General features: G+C 36.2%; 1 protein-coding gene across 2 annotated transcripts in view; it reads left to right on the top strand.

Moving 5' to 3' along the window:
* LOC124802693 (muscle-specific protein 300 kDa) overlaps positions 1 to 21,466 on the top strand; it is a 601,574-nt gene that overhangs the window by 305,790 nt on the left and 274,318 nt on the right. Inside the window, exons 43-54 of one of the 2 annotated variants that reach the window (XM_047263633.1) lie at positions 103 to 397; positions 2,471 to 2,744; positions 3,022 to 3,202; positions 8,309 to 8,504; positions 9,153 to 9,227; positions 13,656 to 13,808; positions 17,716 to 18,086; positions 18,557 to 18,938; positions 19,493 to 19,719; positions 19,800 to 19,962; positions 20,134 to 20,283; positions 20,558 to 20,725. In XM_047263633.1, the coding sequence (XP_047119589.1) occupies positions 103 to 397; positions 2,471 to 2,744; positions 3,022 to 3,202; positions 8,309 to 8,504; positions 9,153 to 9,227; positions 13,656 to 13,808; positions 17,716 to 18,086; positions 18,557 to 18,938; positions 19,493 to 19,719; positions 19,800 to 19,962; positions 20,134 to 20,283; positions 20,558 to 20,725 (2,635 nt within the window). The remainder of the gene's footprint in view (positions 1 to 102; positions 398 to 2,470; positions 2,745 to 3,021; positions 3,203 to 8,308; positions 8,505 to 9,152; positions 9,228 to 13,655; positions 13,809 to 17,715; positions 18,087 to 18,556; positions 18,939 to 19,492; positions 19,720 to 19,799; positions 19,963 to 20,133; positions 20,284 to 20,557; positions 20,726 to 21,466) is intronic. The other variant, XM_047263634.1, reaches the window with a different exon arrangement.

Below are 21,466 nucleotides of genomic sequence, written 5' to 3'. Positions count from 1 at the left end.
TCAGTACAATGAATTCTTCAGGCGACTCTCATAATGTTAAATTTTTACTATGTCTTGAATCTCAAAGGTTGAAAAATTGCATTATTATGTCTATTTGTACAGATTAGGCAACCTGACAAGTGCCGGTGAGCGACTGTACCCAGACACAGCAGCTCCTGGACGAGAGCTGATCCGTTCACAGCTGCGAGAAATAAGAGATAGATGGGACAAACTTGAACAAGGAATAGAACAGGAACAGAAGCGTCAGGATGCACAAAGTCTCCAGAGAACCAGTTATCAAGAAACACTGGCGCAGACACTAGCATGGCTTGATGCTATGGAGCGTTCGTTGCAGCAGGACCCGGCTGCTACTTGGGGCTCCACCCAGGAGATTAGATCAAAACTGCTTAAACATAAGGTACAGTTTCTTTCTAACCAACAAATGCTTCTAAACTTGTTGTTTGATTTCTACTGTTCTACTATATTTGAAATATTATAATGTGCTTGTGACTGCAACAATAAGGACTACATTTATTTAGTGGATATTACGTAACCTTTTCACAGAGACTGGGGTTGACAAAGAAAGGGTGTATCAAATCTAATCCTGTAGAACATCTGATAAAAAAATAAATTTTACTGGCCACAATGAAAACTCTGAGCTTCTGCACATTTTGCTGAGCTGTAGCTATAAATTTTGCTTCATAACTACCTGCTCATTTTTCTTCCTGTTTCTGATTAAGTGAAAGTTTTAATATTTCAGGCTAGTAGCATTTTGTGTTTAGTCATTGGCAACCATAGTGATCCAACAATATTGTGTGAAATGCCACTGTCACTGTTGTGAGTTCTGTGTTGTCTTGTTTGTTGCTGGTGGGAAAAATACACATATACATAATGGTACTGCTCTGCACAAGAAAGGCAGAGATTGCTTCTTCTGCACCTCTCCTCTCCCATGTCAGTCTATGTTGGAGGTGGAAATTGCTTCCTCCATTCCCTGTATGCTCCTCTATTAGTGCCAAAAACAAGTGAACACTCAGTAATCCATAATTTGTAGGTGATGGAAGTCTATTAAAGTAAATATCACAGGCAATAAGTTGAAATTAATGACTGTAGAAAGTATGATGATATGAATGAGGCAGATTTCGGAGGAGGGGGTAGGCAGAACACATTGTCATCAGACATGCAAAATATGTAGTGTCACCATTATATTGTTGTTTGGTAGTTTTATGACAAATGGGAAAAATAAATTATTCTACCAATCATGAAGCTCAGTTATTATGCTTATTTCTGCTGGTAGACATAATACTTCTGAAGTACACTGTGCATAATTTTAAACATGTGTTCCTAGCACACCAAATGAAAAAATATTGAGAAATGAGACTGGCAGCTGCACATGAATACATAACCTGTTTTTTTCTCCATATCATTAGTAGTTTCAAAAAAATATTACATGCAGTAGTGTTGAGTACCATTTACATAAATAAGGTCATGCCTAATATTTTTCCACATCTGAGTTTATTCTCCTTATCCACCATTGGTTGTGTAGATTGGAAACAACACCTCGTGAGAATGCCTGGTCACAGAGTTACCCAGAAGATGCTGAACTACAACACCTCGTGAGAATGCCTGGTCACAGAATTCCCCAGAAGATGCTGGACTACAAGCTGGGTGGGAAAAGAGATTTTGAAAGACCTCAAAAAGATGGGAATGATTTTTTTCTGTGTGTGCAGAAGAGTTAGCAGCCTAATCCTTGAAAGGAAGATGTTGATGATCCACCATTAACAGGGTGCTAAACTCTCACCTTCCATCCATTCCCTGAAGAAAATTATGAGATGTGTGACCTGAATTTTGTATAATTCACAGTGTCTAGAGCAAAATTGAATGCCCTCTCTGGAACTTACACAGTTGGGATTCTGCTGTTCTGCATCGTAACACTCAGCTGCATGCCTAGCTTATACAAATCAAAAACCATAAATGAAATTTTTGCTGAAGCAAGCTATAGTTCTGATGTAGTAACCAATTGACCACCATTCATTCGTACACTTCAGGATATGGCTTGCATCTCTGTGAGTCAACATAAATATTTACTTCAGTAAAAAATAAAAATTGCTGTTTTCTTTATTATTATGTTGGTATTTGCAGCAATTATGTAAGCAGTCTTTGGTTGTAATATGTGAATTATAAATGCACTTTTAAGTACAAGTGCTCTCCTACCAGATTTTGAAAAGTGAGTATTGTATATTGCCCACAGATGACAATCCTGATTTGGAGGATCTAGTGGATTTCTTTTTGGCTGTAATTATGAAGATGTAAAATTTTTAGTAATCATGCTTCTTTAATGTTAATGAGTACTTGCACATACTTTTATAGTTATGGAATCTGTAACAATAGTAAACAGCTTTTATAAACATTTTTACAGAACTATAACAATATTCTCTGCTTTTGAGTGGCAACATTTCATTAATTAATTTAATTTTCAAAATTATATTTGCAGACAACCCTGCAGGAAGTGATAACTCATAAACGTGTCATTGAAGCAGTGACAGAGAAAGCACAAGCTGTTGTACAGCTAACTGGAGGAGATGATGAGGAGGTAAAGAAAGCTGTAGAAGACATCAGCAATCGATACGAAAGGCTGGTGAACGGGTTGCTGGTGATGATAACGCAGCTTGAGGAAAGCTTGGATGTGTTTCAGCAATTTAATGATCTACAAAAGAACTACCATGATTATCAGAAAGCTTTGTGGGATCGTCTTGCTGGTTATTCAGGTAACTAGCATCTCTTATATTTGTAAAGTACTTAAGGTATATGGCTTAGGGTGTGTCATTTTTGGATCATTTTGACATTCTGATGCTAGTAACATAGAGAATAATTTAGTAGGGGTAAATGCTACTTGTAACCTTCATTTTGACGACTCCCTAATAGCATTAAATGAAAGCTAAACAAATTTCATGAAGAAATTATTTATTTGTGCTTGTTTTGATATGCACATGAGTCTTGAGTAACTTAGAGGATAACTATGTCCATTTCCCCTTCTTGTTACAGATTATAGTGGAAATAAACCAACAATACAGTCCAGGCTGTCAAAAGTCAGAGAAATACAGGATTGCCTGAAAATGGAAGGTGATATTAAAATGAAGGCTCTTACTGACCATGTTTCCAACAAAACTGATAAATTACCTCCTAGAGCCAAAGAAGCCATGGAAAGAGACTTAAATAATCTTAAGTAAGTGAATAATAAACAAAACTGACTGTAAGAACAGTGCTAATAATAACAGTGTTATGAAAAGGAAAGTTGCTACTCACCATATAGCAGAGATTCTGAGTCGAAGATAGGCACAACGAAAGATCCTCTCAATTAAAACAATAGATGTCAGACACACACACACACACACACACACACACACACACACACATACACAACTGCAGTCTCGGGCAACTGAAACCATACTGCAAGCAGCAGCACCAGTGCTTGATGGGAGTGGCGACTGGGTGGTGGTAAGGAAAAGGCTGGGGCAGGGAGGGGGAGGGATAGCATGGCGGGGGTGATGCGCAGTTAAGTGCTGCATGTTAGACAGAGGGCAGGGGAGAAGTGGGGAGGGGGGGTGGTAGCAGAGAAGGAGGGAAATAAAAGGTTGAGTGTGATGGTGGAATGACGGCTGTGTAGTGCTGGAATGGGGACAGGAAAGAGGCAGAATGGGTGAGGACAATGACTAACGAAGGTTGAGGCCAGAAGGTTTACAGGAACATAGGACGTATTGCAGGGAAAGTTGCCATCTGTAAAATTCAGAAAAGCTGGTGTTGGTGGGAAGGATCCATGTGGCACAGGAAGTGAAGCATTGAAATGAAGGGTATCATGTTTGGCTGCGTGTTCAGCAACAGGGTGGTCCACTTGTTTCTTGGTCACAGTTCGTCAGTGGCCATTCATGCAGACAGACAGACAGCTTGGTTATTGTGCCTACATAGAATCCAGCACAGTGATTGCAGCTTAGCTTGTAGATCACATGACTTGTTTCACAGATAGCCCTGCCTTTGATGTTAGTGACCAGACTGGAGTAGATGGTGGTGAGAGGATATATGGGACAGGTCTTGCTTCAAGCATTAGCATCTTCCATTAACATCATGTGCTAATAACATCTTTAGTAGTAAATTTAGACTGAAGACCATGTTGTTGGCAGCGGAAACTGTATTAAAATCGACAGCATAATAAAACAGGTAAATATGAAACCTCAACTTTCAGAACTGAAAGTGTCATTCTAAGTACCTACAGTAAGGAAAAAATAGGGCAGTTGTTTTGGGGTCACTGCGCATACATTAAGAATAGAGTTCAGCACTGGAGTGTAACAGCTGCATTGATTTCATCTTCACTCTCTGATGCCATGACTCAAATATCCCTTTTTTCATATTATTGCCCACCAGATGTTGAGACAATGTTACTCGCAACTTACTCATTTGCTTCACGTGAAATGTGCCAGAAGAAGGAGTAAATAATTTCACTGCTGTTTGTGAATGCTTTGGACACAAAAGATCATAATTATCTTGGTATCTATGGACAGCCATAAAGTACTGCACTACCTCTCTGTAAACAACATTCTGAGACTTGTTTTTCTCTGCTTATATATAGACATAGCTGAGTACCTAATGTTGTCCGGGTATATATTTATTCCAGTCTTCTATTAGTTTATCTCCTCCTTCCTAACCCCCTCCCCCCCTTGTCCACCCCCTCCACCTCCCACTCTGTCCATCTCCTCCTGCCCCTCTGTCTGTCCATCTTCTCTGCCCCCTCTGTCTGTATGACTCCTCCTCGCCCTGTATCTGTCCAACTCTTCCTCTCTCTGTTCACCTCTCCTCCCCCCCCCCCCCCCAAAAAAAAAGAATCTCCCTCTCTCTGTCTGTCTGTCTGTCTGTCTGCTCTCTCTGCCTTCTCTCTCCACAGTATCACTCCTAACCCAATAGGAGGCTGGTGGTTGTTAACCCCACAGTATTATAACTCATATGTGCACGAAATGCAGTTGAAATTGTTCCAGAGGTTTAAGATGAGCTTTTTACCCCTGTCTTTGCCCATGCATGTACATGTCAAATATATTTCACATAAATTTATCATATTACACACGTATTTACGCACACACTTCACCTATACCTCTAATGAATTTCACCCTTCAGTTTCATTTTCATGAAGCTCCGTGTTTATGATGTCTTACCTCCTGAACTATGTGTTGTACAATGATATAATTGTGCTGGTACATTCAGTGGTATATAGGAATATTGTTGCAAAATGTGTCACGGATACAGTTAGCAGTAAAGAAATGATAAATTAAAACGTCATGCTTCATATGGCAAGTTTTACTGCATGAACATCAAAAATGTTGTAAGTGATGAACTTCTCTCCTTTCATTATATTGTGACGGCTGTCAGTGAGAAAATGTTTTCATAATGGATTCATGTTTTGTGCAAAGTGTGTTACAAGTAACTAAGTGCTCTCATGCTCAATACTGGACGAGTAAATTATGGGTGTTTGTGCAGCGTGGGTTATACCTCCCCCCCCCCCCCCCCCCCCCCCTTTGATAGGTAGGTGTTTATAAATTAGCCTACATGAAGATTTAGTATCACATATTTAAATCATAACAGCTTGTTTTGAATTTAGTAGAAAGTTCACAGTTAGTGTGTTCTCAGTGGTAGGCATCCCTTGTCTGGCATGGGCACTTTGAGTTGATTCCAGAGACCACAGCAGCAGTGTTAACTGTAGTTTTGAATAACTACTTGGTGACAATCAAACTAAAATAGTTGCAGTGATCAAATCTAATTAAAGGGGTCATTTTGCAATGCGACAGTGATTGGTCCCATAATAGTCGTATAACATTTTTGGCCTGTGTTGTAGAATCTTCTTTCTTCACCCATAATACTCGCTAGACTTTAGCCTCTATGATTATTAATGTAGACACCTCTGGAAGAGGCACTGGGAAGAACTAGGTTTCATTTGGATGGTGGCATATACCAGGCATGTCATGAATGGCTGTAAAGATATTGAAGAACGTTTTATTTTGACACAGGGAGTGTATGTTAAAATTAATATGGCTGCATACCACTTAAAATGCTTCATCTGACCTCTTTTTTTTTTTTTTTTTTTTTTTTTTTTTTTTTTTTTTTTTTTTTTTTTTTTTTTTTTTTTAAAAAAAAGGGCAGCGTGTGTCTGCCAAAATTAATGTTATTGCTTATTTCACTGGCCAGTCAGGGCTGCAGTAGAGTGTCTGCTGCAAACTAACAATCACAGATTTAAAAGCTACATTCAAGAGATCCTTTACACAAAGAAACAGAGTGATTACGAATTGTTGAAATCTTTCTTAAGGTTGCATTTTCACAAACATGTAAATTCAGCAATAGGATAGTTTGAACAATTGCGACAATCATAGATCCATTCACTGTGATCCCAAGCATAATATGGAAGGAGTACAGGTCATAGTCGCATTCTCTCCAAATCTTATCAAATAATTCTTAGGGAAGGTTTCCAATGACTGCGGTACTGCACCAACTCAGTTCCAGCTAAGTGTAAACTTTGTTGCCACTGGCTGAACACTGCAAGAAGAAATAACACAGTGAGACATCTGGCAGCAAACAGCTTTTGCATAGAAGAAGGCACCTGCAGTTGATGGCCATCCAGTATAAAGTATCAGGTATCCGTTTAGTTCTAACCACAGTCCCAACATAACTATATGCACATATCTTGTGATATTTGTGGCAGTGAAGAAATATGATATAAGCACACAGCTTAGAAGTGCTACAAAAAAGGGAAAAATTGTTACTTTTGGGCTCACATTTCACCCCAGTGACAGTATCAGTTTTATATGGTCCCCATATCCAATCATTTTGCTTTAATGACTTTTCCAGGTAAGTAGAATATGGTAAGTTCTTGTCCTGCACAGTAACTTCCTAGAATCTTTCTCAGTATTATTGTTGTGAACTGAGACTCTTAGGTGATATTTCACGAACCACTCTAGACATCATAAGACATTCATGCACTGTGTCCCAGTGCATACTTATCTTTTAAAACAGTTGCATCTGCTATTGTGATATAGTCATAACACTTTTTTACTGCCTTCACGGCAAGTAACAATGCCAAAATTGTCATATTTAAGCACAACTGCACATTCTTCCCATGTGTCTTACTCACACATTACCTGTAGTCAATCAGTAATACTGTCTTGTCCTATGAAGCAACGTATGCATTTACTGCTAAAAGAAATATGCAGTCAAATAGCAATGCTAAAATGCCAAACATTCTGTGTTCAGGTGGTGACAGTCTTATGCATTTATGTTCCCTTTGGTGAAGATATAACCTTACCAAATACTGAATAATTTGTTGTTGTACTGTACTCTTTGGTCATTGTAAAGATGAAATGAAAGTAATAAATAAATTATTAATGACATGTTGACTGAGTTCATGACTTTTGAGCATTTTGATTAAATAATTTGTCTGCGAAATGATGTAGTTATGATGTGGAATTACTGGCCAGTACTTACTTTCAGAAGGCAAAATTCTTAATATTGTCAGTAGACACACATAAAAGTCCAAGTAACTATCTTAGATTTTGGCACTATTAGGAATTAACAGTTCTGAAAGCTAGGACAGTTTTTTCTACTTTAAATGTGTCTCTTAGCAGTACTATGAATTTTGTCTCCTGGGGATAAATAATGGTCTGCACTTCTATCTCATAATTTTATAATTTTCTTAAGTGAATTTTCTGTCTGATGCATATGGTGGGGTTAAAAAATCTTATTAATATCAAGACTGAGACCCAGTTGTTAATTACGTATTTCAAAGAAAGTTATGTTGCCAAGGTGCTCTTTCAGAAAAAGAGAGCAACAGAGTAACAGCAAAACATCACTTATACTCTTATTACTTACAATTGTGTGATCCATAATTATAAAAACTCAAAGAAAGGAATTGCAAATATTTTGGTTAAAAGGAGTACATTTATACCTTGATGGTCAATTGACCACTGTTTTATATGTATTGTTATAAATAAACACCTCTTTCATGGGCAATTTATAATAAAAATTGCCTATGTAAAACATTAAGGGCGTTTTATAAATTTATCAATTCAGAACAAAATAAGAGATAAATAAATTATGTTAGTACTTAGTGTACATATCCTAAATGAAACATTTAATAATTACAGATATTCACTGTCAAAATGTAAATGTAGCTTAGTGCTTCATAAAATAACATTGTGCATTTGTTTGGCGCTTGACATTCTGTTGTACAAAAATATGAAATAATTACATGTTGTACTTGTTATTTCTTACTTACTTAAACTTCTGAAAATAAACTTAGGTTTGATCGTGAGAAGTTTGAAGTAGCCTTGAATGATGTGATACATGGACTAGAAGAACGACTGCAGCAATGGTCTGAATATGAAGGCTCCTTTGACAAGCTGTTACAGTGGCTCTCAGAAGCGGAAACAGCACTCAAGAACTATTCACCTCGCTCTACACTTGAGGAAAAACAAGATCAGCTTGAAAAATATCAGGTAGTTAACTAACTTCATATTTCATCAATATTATTCTTCTGATACTGTATCATATATTGATGAATACATTTCATATCTATTGGCCAAAAATTATTTGTTATTACCTGCAGTTTTGGACCTGTTATTTGCTATGTTGACTATTGTGTTGGCCAGGTAATTTCTTCATTAATTACCTAGAATAAATTATATTTTAAAATTCTAAATTTAAAGTAGAGTGGATGGTGTCAAAATGAACAACTTACTGAGAGGTCATAAACCAGTTGGTTAGGTCTATCTCAAGTAACTTGCATTAGGGAAAATTAAAGGATTTACTGTAAATAAAGGTAAAAAGAAAATTGTGCTAAGGAGATACTACAAGACAGTGGAATGTCCTAAACTAAATAGAATTAGATTTATGAGAACACAACTTTCATCTGTTTCAAACCACTGGCAATTCATATATCTTAATTTCCAATACAAATTTGTAAAATTTCTTTTTGGTTTTGCTAGAATCAAAACGCTACTTTTTATAAAAAGTGTGAGCAAGTTTCATATTCTCAAATGTTCATAGGAAAGATGACGAATTCAGTCTTAATGAAAGACACTGAGTATATTTTATATGTTACAACTGTTTGCACATCTATGTTAATGTTGTACTTTATCCTCTAGGATCTCATAAAAATAATTGATTCGAGAAATAGAGATGTGAAGGAAATGATAACTCTAGCTGACCATCTAGAGCAAGTAAGAGTTTACTGGTTTTGATGGTTTTTTTATGATTTTTTTCATTGTGCATAGGCTTTTTTGTCTCTTGTCTGAACTATGTATTTATTTTGGTTTTGTATATGTCCACAGTAGCCCATGTCTATTGTCACCCTGCTTTTAAGCTTTTGTTCCACGTGCATTATACCTTCACTTCCAGTTTTTTCTTCAGAGATATTTTTATGTAATACTTTGTAGCACTGCTCACATGAATGAAAATGGGAATATTTATGTTTGATTACAGAACTGCTTAAGTAACCAATAACTAGTGATATTTAGATACATAAGTGATAGAGTATTAATAGAGTACATACTAAACCGAAAAAAACTGTTGCTTAACATTTAGGTTTATTTCATTTCAAATATTTTGAGGTACATGTACCATAACAACTTACTTCTTTTTAACAATATTCTTAACCTTATTATTATTTCTTTTTTACATGAATCTTTGCCAGCAATGATGTTAACTTATGTGATTTTGATGTGTCTTTATTTCTTTTTATGAAATTTGTTAGTATCGTTACAGTCTAAGATAACAGTCAAGACACTCCATCTCATTTTTGTTACTCACTGCAATAGCAGTGCACCAAGTGGGCAGCAAGCTACAATTCTGAATACATTATCGGATGGGTGTGAATAGTACTGCTTATACCGATTAGTAACATAATTTTTACAATAGGGAGCACATGTAGTGTCTAAATGTCAAACAATAACTAATAAGTGACATCACATTTGCCTTTCTTTAGTTTCATAATGGCCCTGGGAGGTATGAAATGGTACATTACAAGATGTTTTATTTTTGATTCTCATGAAACACAGATATTTACTGAAAAATGTTGATTTCTTTTAAGAACAAAAAATTGTTAGAAAATGCCAGAAGACCTGACCTTTTGCAGAAGACATTGTATATCTACCCAACAATGTGAAATTTTTTTCACTACCCCTCCAGCCAAATCTGTGAGTGTGGAACATAGGAAACTTGTATGGAATGTAATACCTAATTATTTAATGTACCAAATACGCCACCACACTAGTAGGAGAAGGGAAAACCACACAGACATGATAATGAAATGCCAAAAGCAATAAAACTGTTTGCCAACACAGAAAAAATCAAATCCACAATTATTGCTTCATTTGAGCCACAAGTGGTATGAAACTTCAGCACATTTGTTTTGAAAGCAAAAGTAATTACTTTAACAAAAATATTCAGATACTTGAAAATTGCGTGAAGTGTAGGAATGAGATAATAAGAACAGAGAACAATAAAAATATGTGCTTCTCATGCATGGGATATGTGTTGATATCCTCTTGCCTTCAGCAGAGTAAGCTGCAATTACACACACATTTGTAAGTAATTCTTCATGAATAAGATGTAGCTTACGGCATTGAGTCAGTGAGATTTGCCTGTTTTTACATTTATTTCACAATACTGATATCTCTTGGTAATTTACTTATGCATGGAACACAAAAATATAACAACTATTTTGTTAATTATATTAATATTTTCCATTATTTGATTGTATTTTGTTAATTAAGTAGAAAGACAATTAGAAACAAACATTATCCTTATGACACATATGACTGTCCGCTTTCTCACTGACTGTCCGCTTTCTCAGCACTTGAAGTGTTAGTGTCGCTCCAGCTGTTAAATGGTAACAACTTTCACAGCAGAGTGTGTCGTGACTGTATGTGTTAGACTGTGGTATCATGTAATATTAGTTTTGTGTGTAAGTTCATAGTGTTTTTGTTTTGTATGTAGATATTCTGGTTGCTCTAGGTTTATTTATCGATTGTCATTTTTTATTTGTAGTTTAAGGCTGCTATTTGATTTTACATTGTGTCATTTTGTCATTTGGAGATGGTGAGTGGAACTGTGGACACTTGAAAATAAAGTGCCAAATGGAGAAAATGGATCATATCTGACATATTCTTCTGTTTGAGTTCTGCAGTGGGGTGACAGCAGCAGAGGCTGCCAGAAACATTTGCACCATGTATGGGGATAATGCCATTGGACAAATAATGGCAAGAAAATGGTTTTCTCGCTGTAAGGAGGCCATTTTGACATTAGTGACTTTCCATGTTCAGGAAGACCATCAGGGTTTGACAAAAATCATTTAGACACTTTAATCCACAATGATACTCATCAGTGTACTTGAGAACTGGCAGATGTGATGAGCTGTGATCATTCCACCATTGTACGAGATTTGCACGCAGTGGGCAAGGTTCAAAAATCAGTTGTATGGGTACCACATGCTCACCCCAAAATCACAAGCAGGTGGCCATAAGCGCATCTCTGTTTGCTTATCATCAATTGGATTGTGGACAACACCGACCATTCCTATCCTGTATTGTTACTGGTGACAATTATGCTAACACAAGGAAAAGAGTGGAATGGCTTAGCCCAAACAATGCAGCAACTTCCGTACCAAAGTCTGTGCTCTTCCACGAAAGATAACATTATGTATGTTATAGAACAGTGATGGTGTGGTGTACTACAAATTGCTTCCCCAAGGTTTAACTATCACTGCTGATATTTAGTGTCAACAATGGAGACATCTTGCAGATGCAACCAAGAACAACAAGCAGGACAACTGCGGGAAGTGGTGCTACTCCACGATAACACCCATCCTAATTCTGCTAGACTGACGCTATAAAGAAGTTAGATTGGGAAGTCATTCCACACCTGCCTTATTCACCTGATCTTGCATCTTCAATTTTCTGCTATTTGATTCTCAATCAAACAACCTTCAAGGAACTTCCTTTCCAGATGAAAATGCTCTCTGAACATGGCTTGATGAGTTCTTTGCCTCAAAACAATGTGATTTCTACAGTCACAGAATCAAAAAGTTGCCCTAGCATTGGAAGACTGTCATAAATAGCAAAGGAGAAATTATTTTGATGACTATTGTCTCTGTTATGTGTACATATCTGTTACATTTATTAAACTTACATAAAAACTCTATGAACTCATGCACCAGACCAATATTTCTATTAATTTTTAACATCATGCCACTTCCTTAATTTTTAATATGGATTTATTAAGTATTTTTTTTATATAAAAGTCCTCACTTTGAGCCCAGAAAATTAAAAAAAAAGTTAAAAACCTATAGCAAGTATTGATTATATGAATTACATGAAAAAAATGGGATGTAAGAGATGGCATGTCTGCTTGTCACTGATTCATCCATTTACAACCAGTGCATGTGAAACCTGTAAGCATTTGAACAAAAATGAGTTCATTTAATAAGTCCATTTTTTTACATATTTTCTTATCTTAGTGTTGTTACCTACAATAGCGTTTACTGAGTAGCTGCTCTGGCATAAAATGTAATGATGTCATTCCTTACTAGCATACAAGAGTTTAGCAATCTACCATCGTACTTCCTCTATAGGTGATAAATTTGTCTGAGGCAAAAATATTAAAATGAAAATCTTTCAGTCAAACTAACACTTAATCCAAAATACTACTACTTTCAGATACTGCTCTAGAAATGCCAAGTTACAGAGTTACCAAAGTGAATTTTGAGTTGTATTTGGAACTGCCATTCACGTAAGAAACTCATTAAAGATTCATCTTACACCAGTTATATACCTATAAAAGTCAAGGAAGAATTGTTCTGAGATCAGTATGTTTCTGGCAAAATTTTAACAACCTTAGTGCCTGCTGTACAGAAATATTGTATATGAATGTAAAAACATGTTTCTTAGTTTATTTGTTTTTTCTGATTCTAAGATTGAATGTAATTGAAAAAATTGGAAAGTCAATCATGTTGGAATTTAGGCAAACAGACAGTTAAATATTATCCTGCAAGAAATTTTCCTGGAAATACCAAGGCTAATGCAAAAATCTTTTCAGACTTCTCAACTTTGTGAAAGATAGGAACCTGCCTTGGATCAGTATAGGTGATTTGTGCATGTTCAAATGAGTATTTCCATATTTTGAAACCCTCGACTATTTTATCTGATTCACAAGACCAATTAGAAGCCATACTGGTATCATACTGAGGCCTCTTCAAGGGGCGAGAAAAAGAAATTGTAGTTTAAATAATTTACTTACTGATATGAAGTGAGTGTTTCTCGAGGTCTGTAAAAAATTGTTTTAGTTTGTGTGTAGAGGAATTAATCGGGCTACTTTGCTGCAAAGACCTCATTCAGATTCGAGGTGTTAAGGTTCTAACTGAAGGCAGAGCTTATAAGAAATCCCATACTGATATCAGCCCTGTGTGTCATAAAATAGAGGTAATTTACAAATAAGCCTTGATGCTGATGGACATCCAAATTTGTTGTGTCGTCCAATATTTTATTCCTGACATTGTATGATTTTTTGTTGCTGGCCACTAAGAAACATGTTCCATGTTTCACATAAGTGAAACTGAAAAAGTATGTGCTCATTATTCATTATATTTACAGTCACTGATCCTGAGTCTTCGTCAAAATGAATCAGAATTTGATAAAATGAATGATGAGTCTTCAGAGCTCATGCAGATCAGTGGTGAAACCAGAATATCAGTAAATGTACAGCAAATCACATCAAGATTCCAGGCCATTCAGACAACTGCTAAGGTAAGTTTTGGTTTTGTGATAATTGTTGTAATTCCTGATATGATATGCTGTTTCTGATCGTAATATAAAACTTTGTATTCTGATCGAAATAGAAAAGTCACAATATTTCCTATGATTCTAGATAGTTATTAGTAACATTGATCTAAATGCTGTAATTTGTGAGATTTGTATGATTTTCATGGGAAATGACAATAGTTACAGACACATTACCAATTTCACAATAGTCTATATATATCTTAAAGACTTATTTCCATGTTTTCTTTTATCAAAAATGTTGTCCGATTATGTGTATACAGAACATTATACAGATATTGAAATACCTATTAATGCCAAATATTGTGACATTGACAATAATGAGATGAAGTTATCTCTTGGAGAATACTAAAAAAGTTACTTTGAACATGAAATCTGTGTATATGTCAAATATATGGTTCATATTAAATCAGTCATATATATTATAGAATTTCTAGACTTAATATTACAACCATAACTATAAAAATGTATATTGGTAATATTGCGCAATATCAAGAGCATCTTTTACAAGTGCTTGCAACTTGTTTAAACGATATCTTTTACTGAAAAATCAAGTGTTAAAAACTAACATTGGAATGAGTAAAGATAACCACTTACTGTAAAATGGTTGTCTAGAGCAATGGATAAGCTCATACACATGCAGCTGATGTTTATAAGCTGGACTACCGTGTTGTCTTGTTTATATGCCTATCTATCATTCAGTGCCTCCTCTATTTGGCGAGTAGTTATCTTTACTCATTACATTGTTGATACGTATATATTTTTAATGCTAGTTATAGTTGTGCTGGGGTTTCAAACTGTAAGGATTATTTTCAGTTGAATATAAAATTAGAGTGATGGGTGAAACATGTGTATAACAAGTATAAAATAATCATATAAGTAATATTACAGAATCTTTTTCCTGCTAGCAGTTAACATTAACTATTTACAGATTAATTGAGGTGGCAGAACTGCTTAGTTTTGGCTTCACAAAATAAATTGTTATGACTAGTTGCCGTAAGTTTTCTGAATCTTACATTTGGTTTAGTAAAAATGTGGTCAAATAAGGATCTGTATGGTGATAAAGACATTGTGAATCAGATTTAAATAAATGGGATACTAACCTAGATAAAAACGTCATTGCTTCAGTGCCTATCTACATCTGCATCTACATCTACATCTACATATATACTCCACAAGCCACAGCATGATGGAGGTTACTCTGTACTAGTTGTTTCCTTTTCTGTTTCAGTCGGAAATAGAGCGAAGGGAAAACAACTATCTGTATGCCTATATGCCTCTATATGAGCCCTAATTTCTCCTAACTTACCTTTGTGGTCCTTATGTGAAAGGTATGTTGGTGGCAGGATCAGTCTGCAGTCAGCTTCCAATCCCCGTTCTCTAAATTTTCTCAATAGTGTTCTGCGAAAAGAATGTGCTTTCCCTCAAACGGTTACCATTTGAGTTTCCAAAGCACCTCCATAACACTTGCGTGTTGTTCGAATCTAGCAGTAACAGATCTTGCAGCCTCCTTCTGAATTGCAACAATGTCTTCCTTTAATCCGACCTGGTGCAGACCTTGAGCAGTACTCAAGAGTAGGTCACATTTGTTTCCTGTATGTGGTCCTCCATACAAATGAAGCACACTTCCCTACCACAAATCTCATGTTCATTCCATTTCATATCGCTTTGGAGTGTTACGCCCAGATATAAACAACAAGACTGCATTGAAGAGGACACTGCTAATGCTGTATCCATACATTATAGGTTTGTTTCATCTACTCGTCTACATTAACTTACATTTTATGAATTAATAGAGGGAAACATTCCACATGGGAAAAATATATCTAAAAACAAAGATGATGTGACTTACCAAACGAAAGCGCTGGCACGTCGATAGACACACAAACAAACACAAACATACACACAAAATACTAGCTTTCGCAACCAACGGTTGCTTCGTCAGGAAAGAGGGAAGGAGAGGGAAAGATGGAAGGATTTGGGTTTTAAGGGAGAGGGTAAGGAGTCATTCCAATCCCGGAAGAGGAAAGACTTACCTTAGGGGGAAAAAAGGACGGGTATACACTCGCACACACACACACACACACATATCCATCCACACATATACAGACATATGTCTGCTTGTGTCTGTATATGTGTGGATGGATATGTGTGTGTGTGCTAGTGTATACCCGTCCTTTTTTCCCCCTAAGGTAAGTCTTTCCTCTCCCGGGATTGGAATGACTCCTTACCCTCTCCCTTAAAACCCAAATCCTTTCGTCTTTCCCTCTCCTTCCCTCTTTCCTGATGAAGCAACCGTTGGTTGCGAAAGCTAGTATTTTGTGTGTATGTTTGTGTTTGTTTGTGTGTCTATCGACGTGCCAGCGCTTTCGTTTGGTAAGTCACATCATCTTTGTTTTTAGATATATTAACTTACATTTTTCTACATTTAGAGTTAGCTGCTGTTCATCAAACCAAATAGAAATTTTGTCTAAGTCATCTTGTTTCATCCAACAGTCACTCATATTTGACACCTTCTCATACACCACAGCAGCATCAGCAAACAACCGCAGATTGCTGCTCACCCTGTCTGTCAGATAATTTATCTACAAAGAAAATAATAGCAGTCTTATCACATGTTCCTGGGGCACTCCTGCTGATTCCCTTGTCACTGAAGAATATTCACCGTTGAGAACACATACTGGGTTCTATTTCTTAAGAAGTCTTTGAGCCACTTGCGTGTCTGGGAACCTATTCCTTATGGTTGTATCTTCATTAACTGTATGCATTGGGGTACTGTGTCAAATACTTTTCGGAAATCTAGGAATATGGAATCTGCCTGCTGCCCTTCAACCATATTTTGCTATATATTATGTGAAAAAAGAGAAGGCTGAGTTACACACAAATTATGTTTTTTAAAACCACGTTAATTTGCAATCGTAAGCTTTTCGGTCTCTAGGAAATTTGTTATATTTGAACACGGAATATGTTCTGGAATTCTGTAGCAAACCAATGTTAAGGAAGTTGGTCTGTAGTTTTCCAGGTCCATTCTTTTACCCTTCTTATAACAGGAGTCTCCCGTGCTTTTTTCAGGTTGCTTGGGACTTTGTGCTGGGCAACAAATTCACGATAAATACAAGCTCAGTAAGGTAGCAGTGCCATAGAGTCCTCTTTGTAGAAACTAATTAGGATTCCATCCAGACCTGGTGCCTTATTTGTTTTCAGTTCTTGTATCTACAATAATAATCCATATAACTTTATGCAATTGAATTAGCACCAGACTTGCATCTGGAAAGGGTGTGACTCAAATCTCCTTCTGGTAATCTAGGTTTAGGTATCCTGGGTTTTCCCACAGGCAAATGGTAGAATGTGACATGGCCAGTCTGAGCTTATGCTTTTTCCTTAATGAGCTTATCATAGACCCAATGTTAAACTGTGGTCTTCCGTTCTCTTATCACTTCCAGGATGGGGCTCAATATTTCAGTGTAGAACTTATAAGTAAGTACTATAACTGCCTAAACACAAATATTATTGAGTAATATTTAGGGTATTGAGGGCAGTGAGTGTCAAAACTCAGTACGATGATCCTTATTTAAGTTTTTCTGAATTTCACTGCCAGTTCCTACCTCTCCCCCCTTTACACTGACTGAAAAAGTAGTGTAGTTTTAATATGAAGGAACATAAACAGTTTAAAGAAAGAGGCAGACATTAACTTCTTTACAATTACTACTGTTTACTTTAAGAAAGATAACATAAACAGCCAGAGCGGGGGAACTCTAATATACTGAACAATGCTAATTTTTTGTTCTTCCATTTCATCCTGTCAAAATATGAATAGTATATTTAAATAATTATTTTTTAATTAGTAACTTATTTGACTTATTCTTTAATACAGGAAATAGTGAAAAAATGTGAGCAAGCTGTGGCTGACCACACAGCATATGCAGAAAAGTATCGCCAGTGTTCAGACTGGCTATCAACTGCGCAGTCACAGTTTGAAGCTTCCGGAGGATCAAAGATAGCAACAGGTGATCGAGATGAACTCACAAAGCACAGCACGAAACTAAATGAGCTGCTTGTTGAACAGCCTGCAGCAATGGCTCTGCTTTCAACAACAGTTGAATATGGAGAAAAACTGTATCCATCAACAGCTGCTGATGGCCGTGAAACCATTCGTCAGCAGTTACAAGAATTACAGCAGGCTCTTGAAACACTGTATGATAGCATTTCCAGCACTGAACGAGAACTTCAAGCTAAACTCTCTCGGTCAGTAGTCCTAGTTTCTTTTTCTTCTCATTAAATGTAGTAAAATTTTTATTATTTTCAATACTTTAACAGCTTTGGAAATTATTTCAGTGACTATTCTTTTTCCATTTTGAGTCGGTATTAGAATTTTCAGTTTGACTGTTGTTATTTGTTTGCACTTTCCAGTTCTAAAGTAATGACTGAACAAAAGATAAGTTTCACAAGAGTGCCAGTTGATTGTGATAAATTGCACACTGGGGAGAATGGGAAACATTTGTGGGAGGTACGAGGGAGAGATGATGTGCCTATTGTTTCTACAGTCTGTTCACAAACCCTAGGAACTTTCATTGTAATGGGAATATCATAATTTTTATAGACGGAAGCATTATTTCCAATCTTTTATTTATCGTTTCTGGAGCTTGCTCATTTGTATAAACTGTTAAGATTTTATTTCATTGAGAGAGGGAAACAGTGACATTGTCTTTACACAGGTGGATGAGTTTTGAAGAGTGTAGTGAAAGACTTAAGAAATGGCTCGCAGAGGCAGAGTCTCAACTTCCTGCAGAACCTGTGTTGTTTGCCACTCTTGATGAGAAGCGTGCTCAACTACAAGTTTATCGTTCACTGCTGCATGATGCAGTTGCACACCAACAAGACATCCTCAGCCTCCGAGACAAGACAGAAGGACTGCCAGGTCGTGGAGGGGGAAGTGCTGCAGAGCGTGAGCTCCAGCAGCTAGTAGACCGTCACACTGCCCTGTTGCGCCGTGCACAAGCTTTTGTTGAAAGCTATGAGGCAATTGTTGGTGACCATCAACAATATACTAAGGCTGTCATGGATGCGCAGGAGTGGCTTGATGCTACACACAATACGGTACGTTGAATCTGACAACTGTAAAATGGTTAAGAGTATAAGGATGGGCTTTATTTGATTGCACTGTTAGTAATCCATATTTATCTTAATATCTGTCTCTTGTAGACCAAGATTAAAAGTGAAGTGTAGTCATCATCATCATCGTCTCAATCAGACATTAAGCACTAGCACTTGTTTCAGACTATTTTCTGCACTTTTTAAAAAATTTGTTTATTTTCTCATGACTATTCATTTGACATGAAACAGACTACATCATATATACTCAAATCAACATTTTTCAATATTATAGAACTCTTTTGTATTGTAACATGGGTTTTATTTCTGTCAGCCAGTTACATATCTTAATTTTGGAACTTTTAAATGGCTCGAGTGAAGTAAAGAAATTTGTTGAAAGTAGGACATTTCTAAACCACACTGACAAAGGCACTTTCACAGACACTACAGCTGAAAGAGCTGTCATTTGTGTTTTATTTCTTCATTAACTTAACTGTCATGATATCTGATTAATTTGCTACTGTGGAATCTGGGGAACTAAATAATGTATTTTGTTCCAGGTTATGCTATGGGGAGATACAGACCTTGAACGTGTTTCATTGCACACCAATTTGGAAAGGTTGAAAAATCTGCAGCTCAACTTACCTGAAGAAGAACAACGTATTGAATTAATTCGTTCCTTGGGTGAGAAAGTTATACCTGGGACAGTGGAATCAGGTCAGGTCAATATCAGAAATCAGATAGATTCTTCCCAACAGGAATGGCAAGGACTGTTATCCTCTGTCAAGTAAGCATGCTACTATATCTCTGTTTGTGGAATGATTTTAATCATATCTGCAACTATAAATGTGAATTTATTACTTCCAGGAGTACAATTGAAGCACTTGACAGCAAACTACAGCAGTGGAATGAATATGAATCTCTCAAAGATCAGTGCATGGCATGGATTAGAGAGACTGATACAAAGCTTCATGCCATTGATCTAAAAGCAACATCCCAAGAAAAGAAAGAACAACTTGAAAATCTCAAGGTATGTCACATTTTGACTATATCTTTAGACTGTTAAAAAAATAAACAAAGAATAAACTGATGAAGGTTATTTGTTATCATTAGTGATATGCTTTTTATCAGCATGGTTTACAAAATCAATTTGTATGCTGTGTCGTGTTGTTTTAAATATATTTTTTAATTTTTTACATAGGCCCTACAAGGTGAAGTTCGAGCGAAAGAACTGGAGATTGATGCTGTTACAGAAAGAGCTCAACAACTTTATAAAGGCAGTATGAGTTCAAGGAGTTCACAGATATCTGAATTGGGGCTGAAGTATCAGCAAGTTTCACACAAAGTTAAGGTACTTATAAACAAATATTGTATGTCTTGTTAAACAGTACTTACACATGGAAGAATAAGAGAATAATTTCTGTAAATGTACGTGTTCTTTTGATTACTATTCACTTCTTGAAACTAAATTCCTCTTCACTTACCTAATACAAGAAAAAGCTTTTAACACAATCTAATGGTTATTTTCACTTATCACAATAAGTAAACCATTTAGCTGGAAACGTAAGAGTAAAAATAACAAGAAAAGAAAAAAGCATTACCATTTGCTGCGCATTTTCTTTTAGGATCTCACAAATCGATGGCACCAGTATGTGACCACTCATCAAGAATTTGAGACACACGTTGCGGAGTGCACTCAGTGGCTTGAAGATATAAAGAACAAATTGTCATACTGTTCGGATCTCAGTGCATCCTCTCAGCAGGATCTTGAGGGGAAATTGGAGACTATACAGGTAAATAGACAAGCCTAGTAACTTTTAAATATAGTTGTGATTTTTTTACATTATTAAGTAAATACTTTCAGTTTACACATGTGCCATTTATATTTATCTATCTGCTTGCTTAAAAATATAGTTCAACTGTTCAGATGTGTTGATCATTTGACTTGCAGTTTACTGACAATGATAATTACCACATTTACCTGTTCAAATGAGTTTTTTCACAAATTAATCGTTAAAAAATATGGGGTCATTTTACACTTGCTAATGAACTGTTAGTAGTTGAGATTAATGTTTTTACATTCTGTTATTGCTTGCAATCAATGTAAAAGTTTCTAGTCATCATTATTTTGATTTTACATTTACTTGCTTTTTTCATCCTTGTTATGTTAGCAGTTGAGTTTTGCAATGTTAATGTTCTTAAAAGTAAACACAGCATTTTGTTTACTTTCATTGTCACTGTTGCTAGGACAGTAAATTTTATCAATTGAAAATTAATGCAAATGATCGTCGTAGCTCTGTTGAAGTACATGGATTTAAAAGGTCACAATCAACAGCTATTTCTTGTAGTCAGACAGCAGGAATGGTTTTACTGCTGTGTTTTGCAAGCATCAGGGTTAGGCAAGCAGTGGGAAGGCATTGAAGTCACCAGTGGAGCCTTAAACCTACAATTACTATATTACACACAACTTATCTGTTATATAGAGAATCAGCAAAGACCACAAACAATTGTATAGTAGAAAGGAAGTTCAGCCC

This window comes from Schistocerca piceifrons, chromosome 6 (genome assembly GCF_021461385.2).
Source record: "Schistocerca piceifrons isolate TAMUIC-IGC-003096 chromosome 6, iqSchPice1.1, whole genome shotgun sequence".
NCBI classification, from domain to species: domain Eukaryota; kingdom Metazoa; phylum Arthropoda; class Insecta; order Orthoptera; family Acrididae; genus Schistocerca; species Schistocerca piceifrons.
The sequence above is the reverse complement of the archived record's forward strand: the minus strand, read 5'-3'. Positions and strand labels throughout refer to the sequence as shown.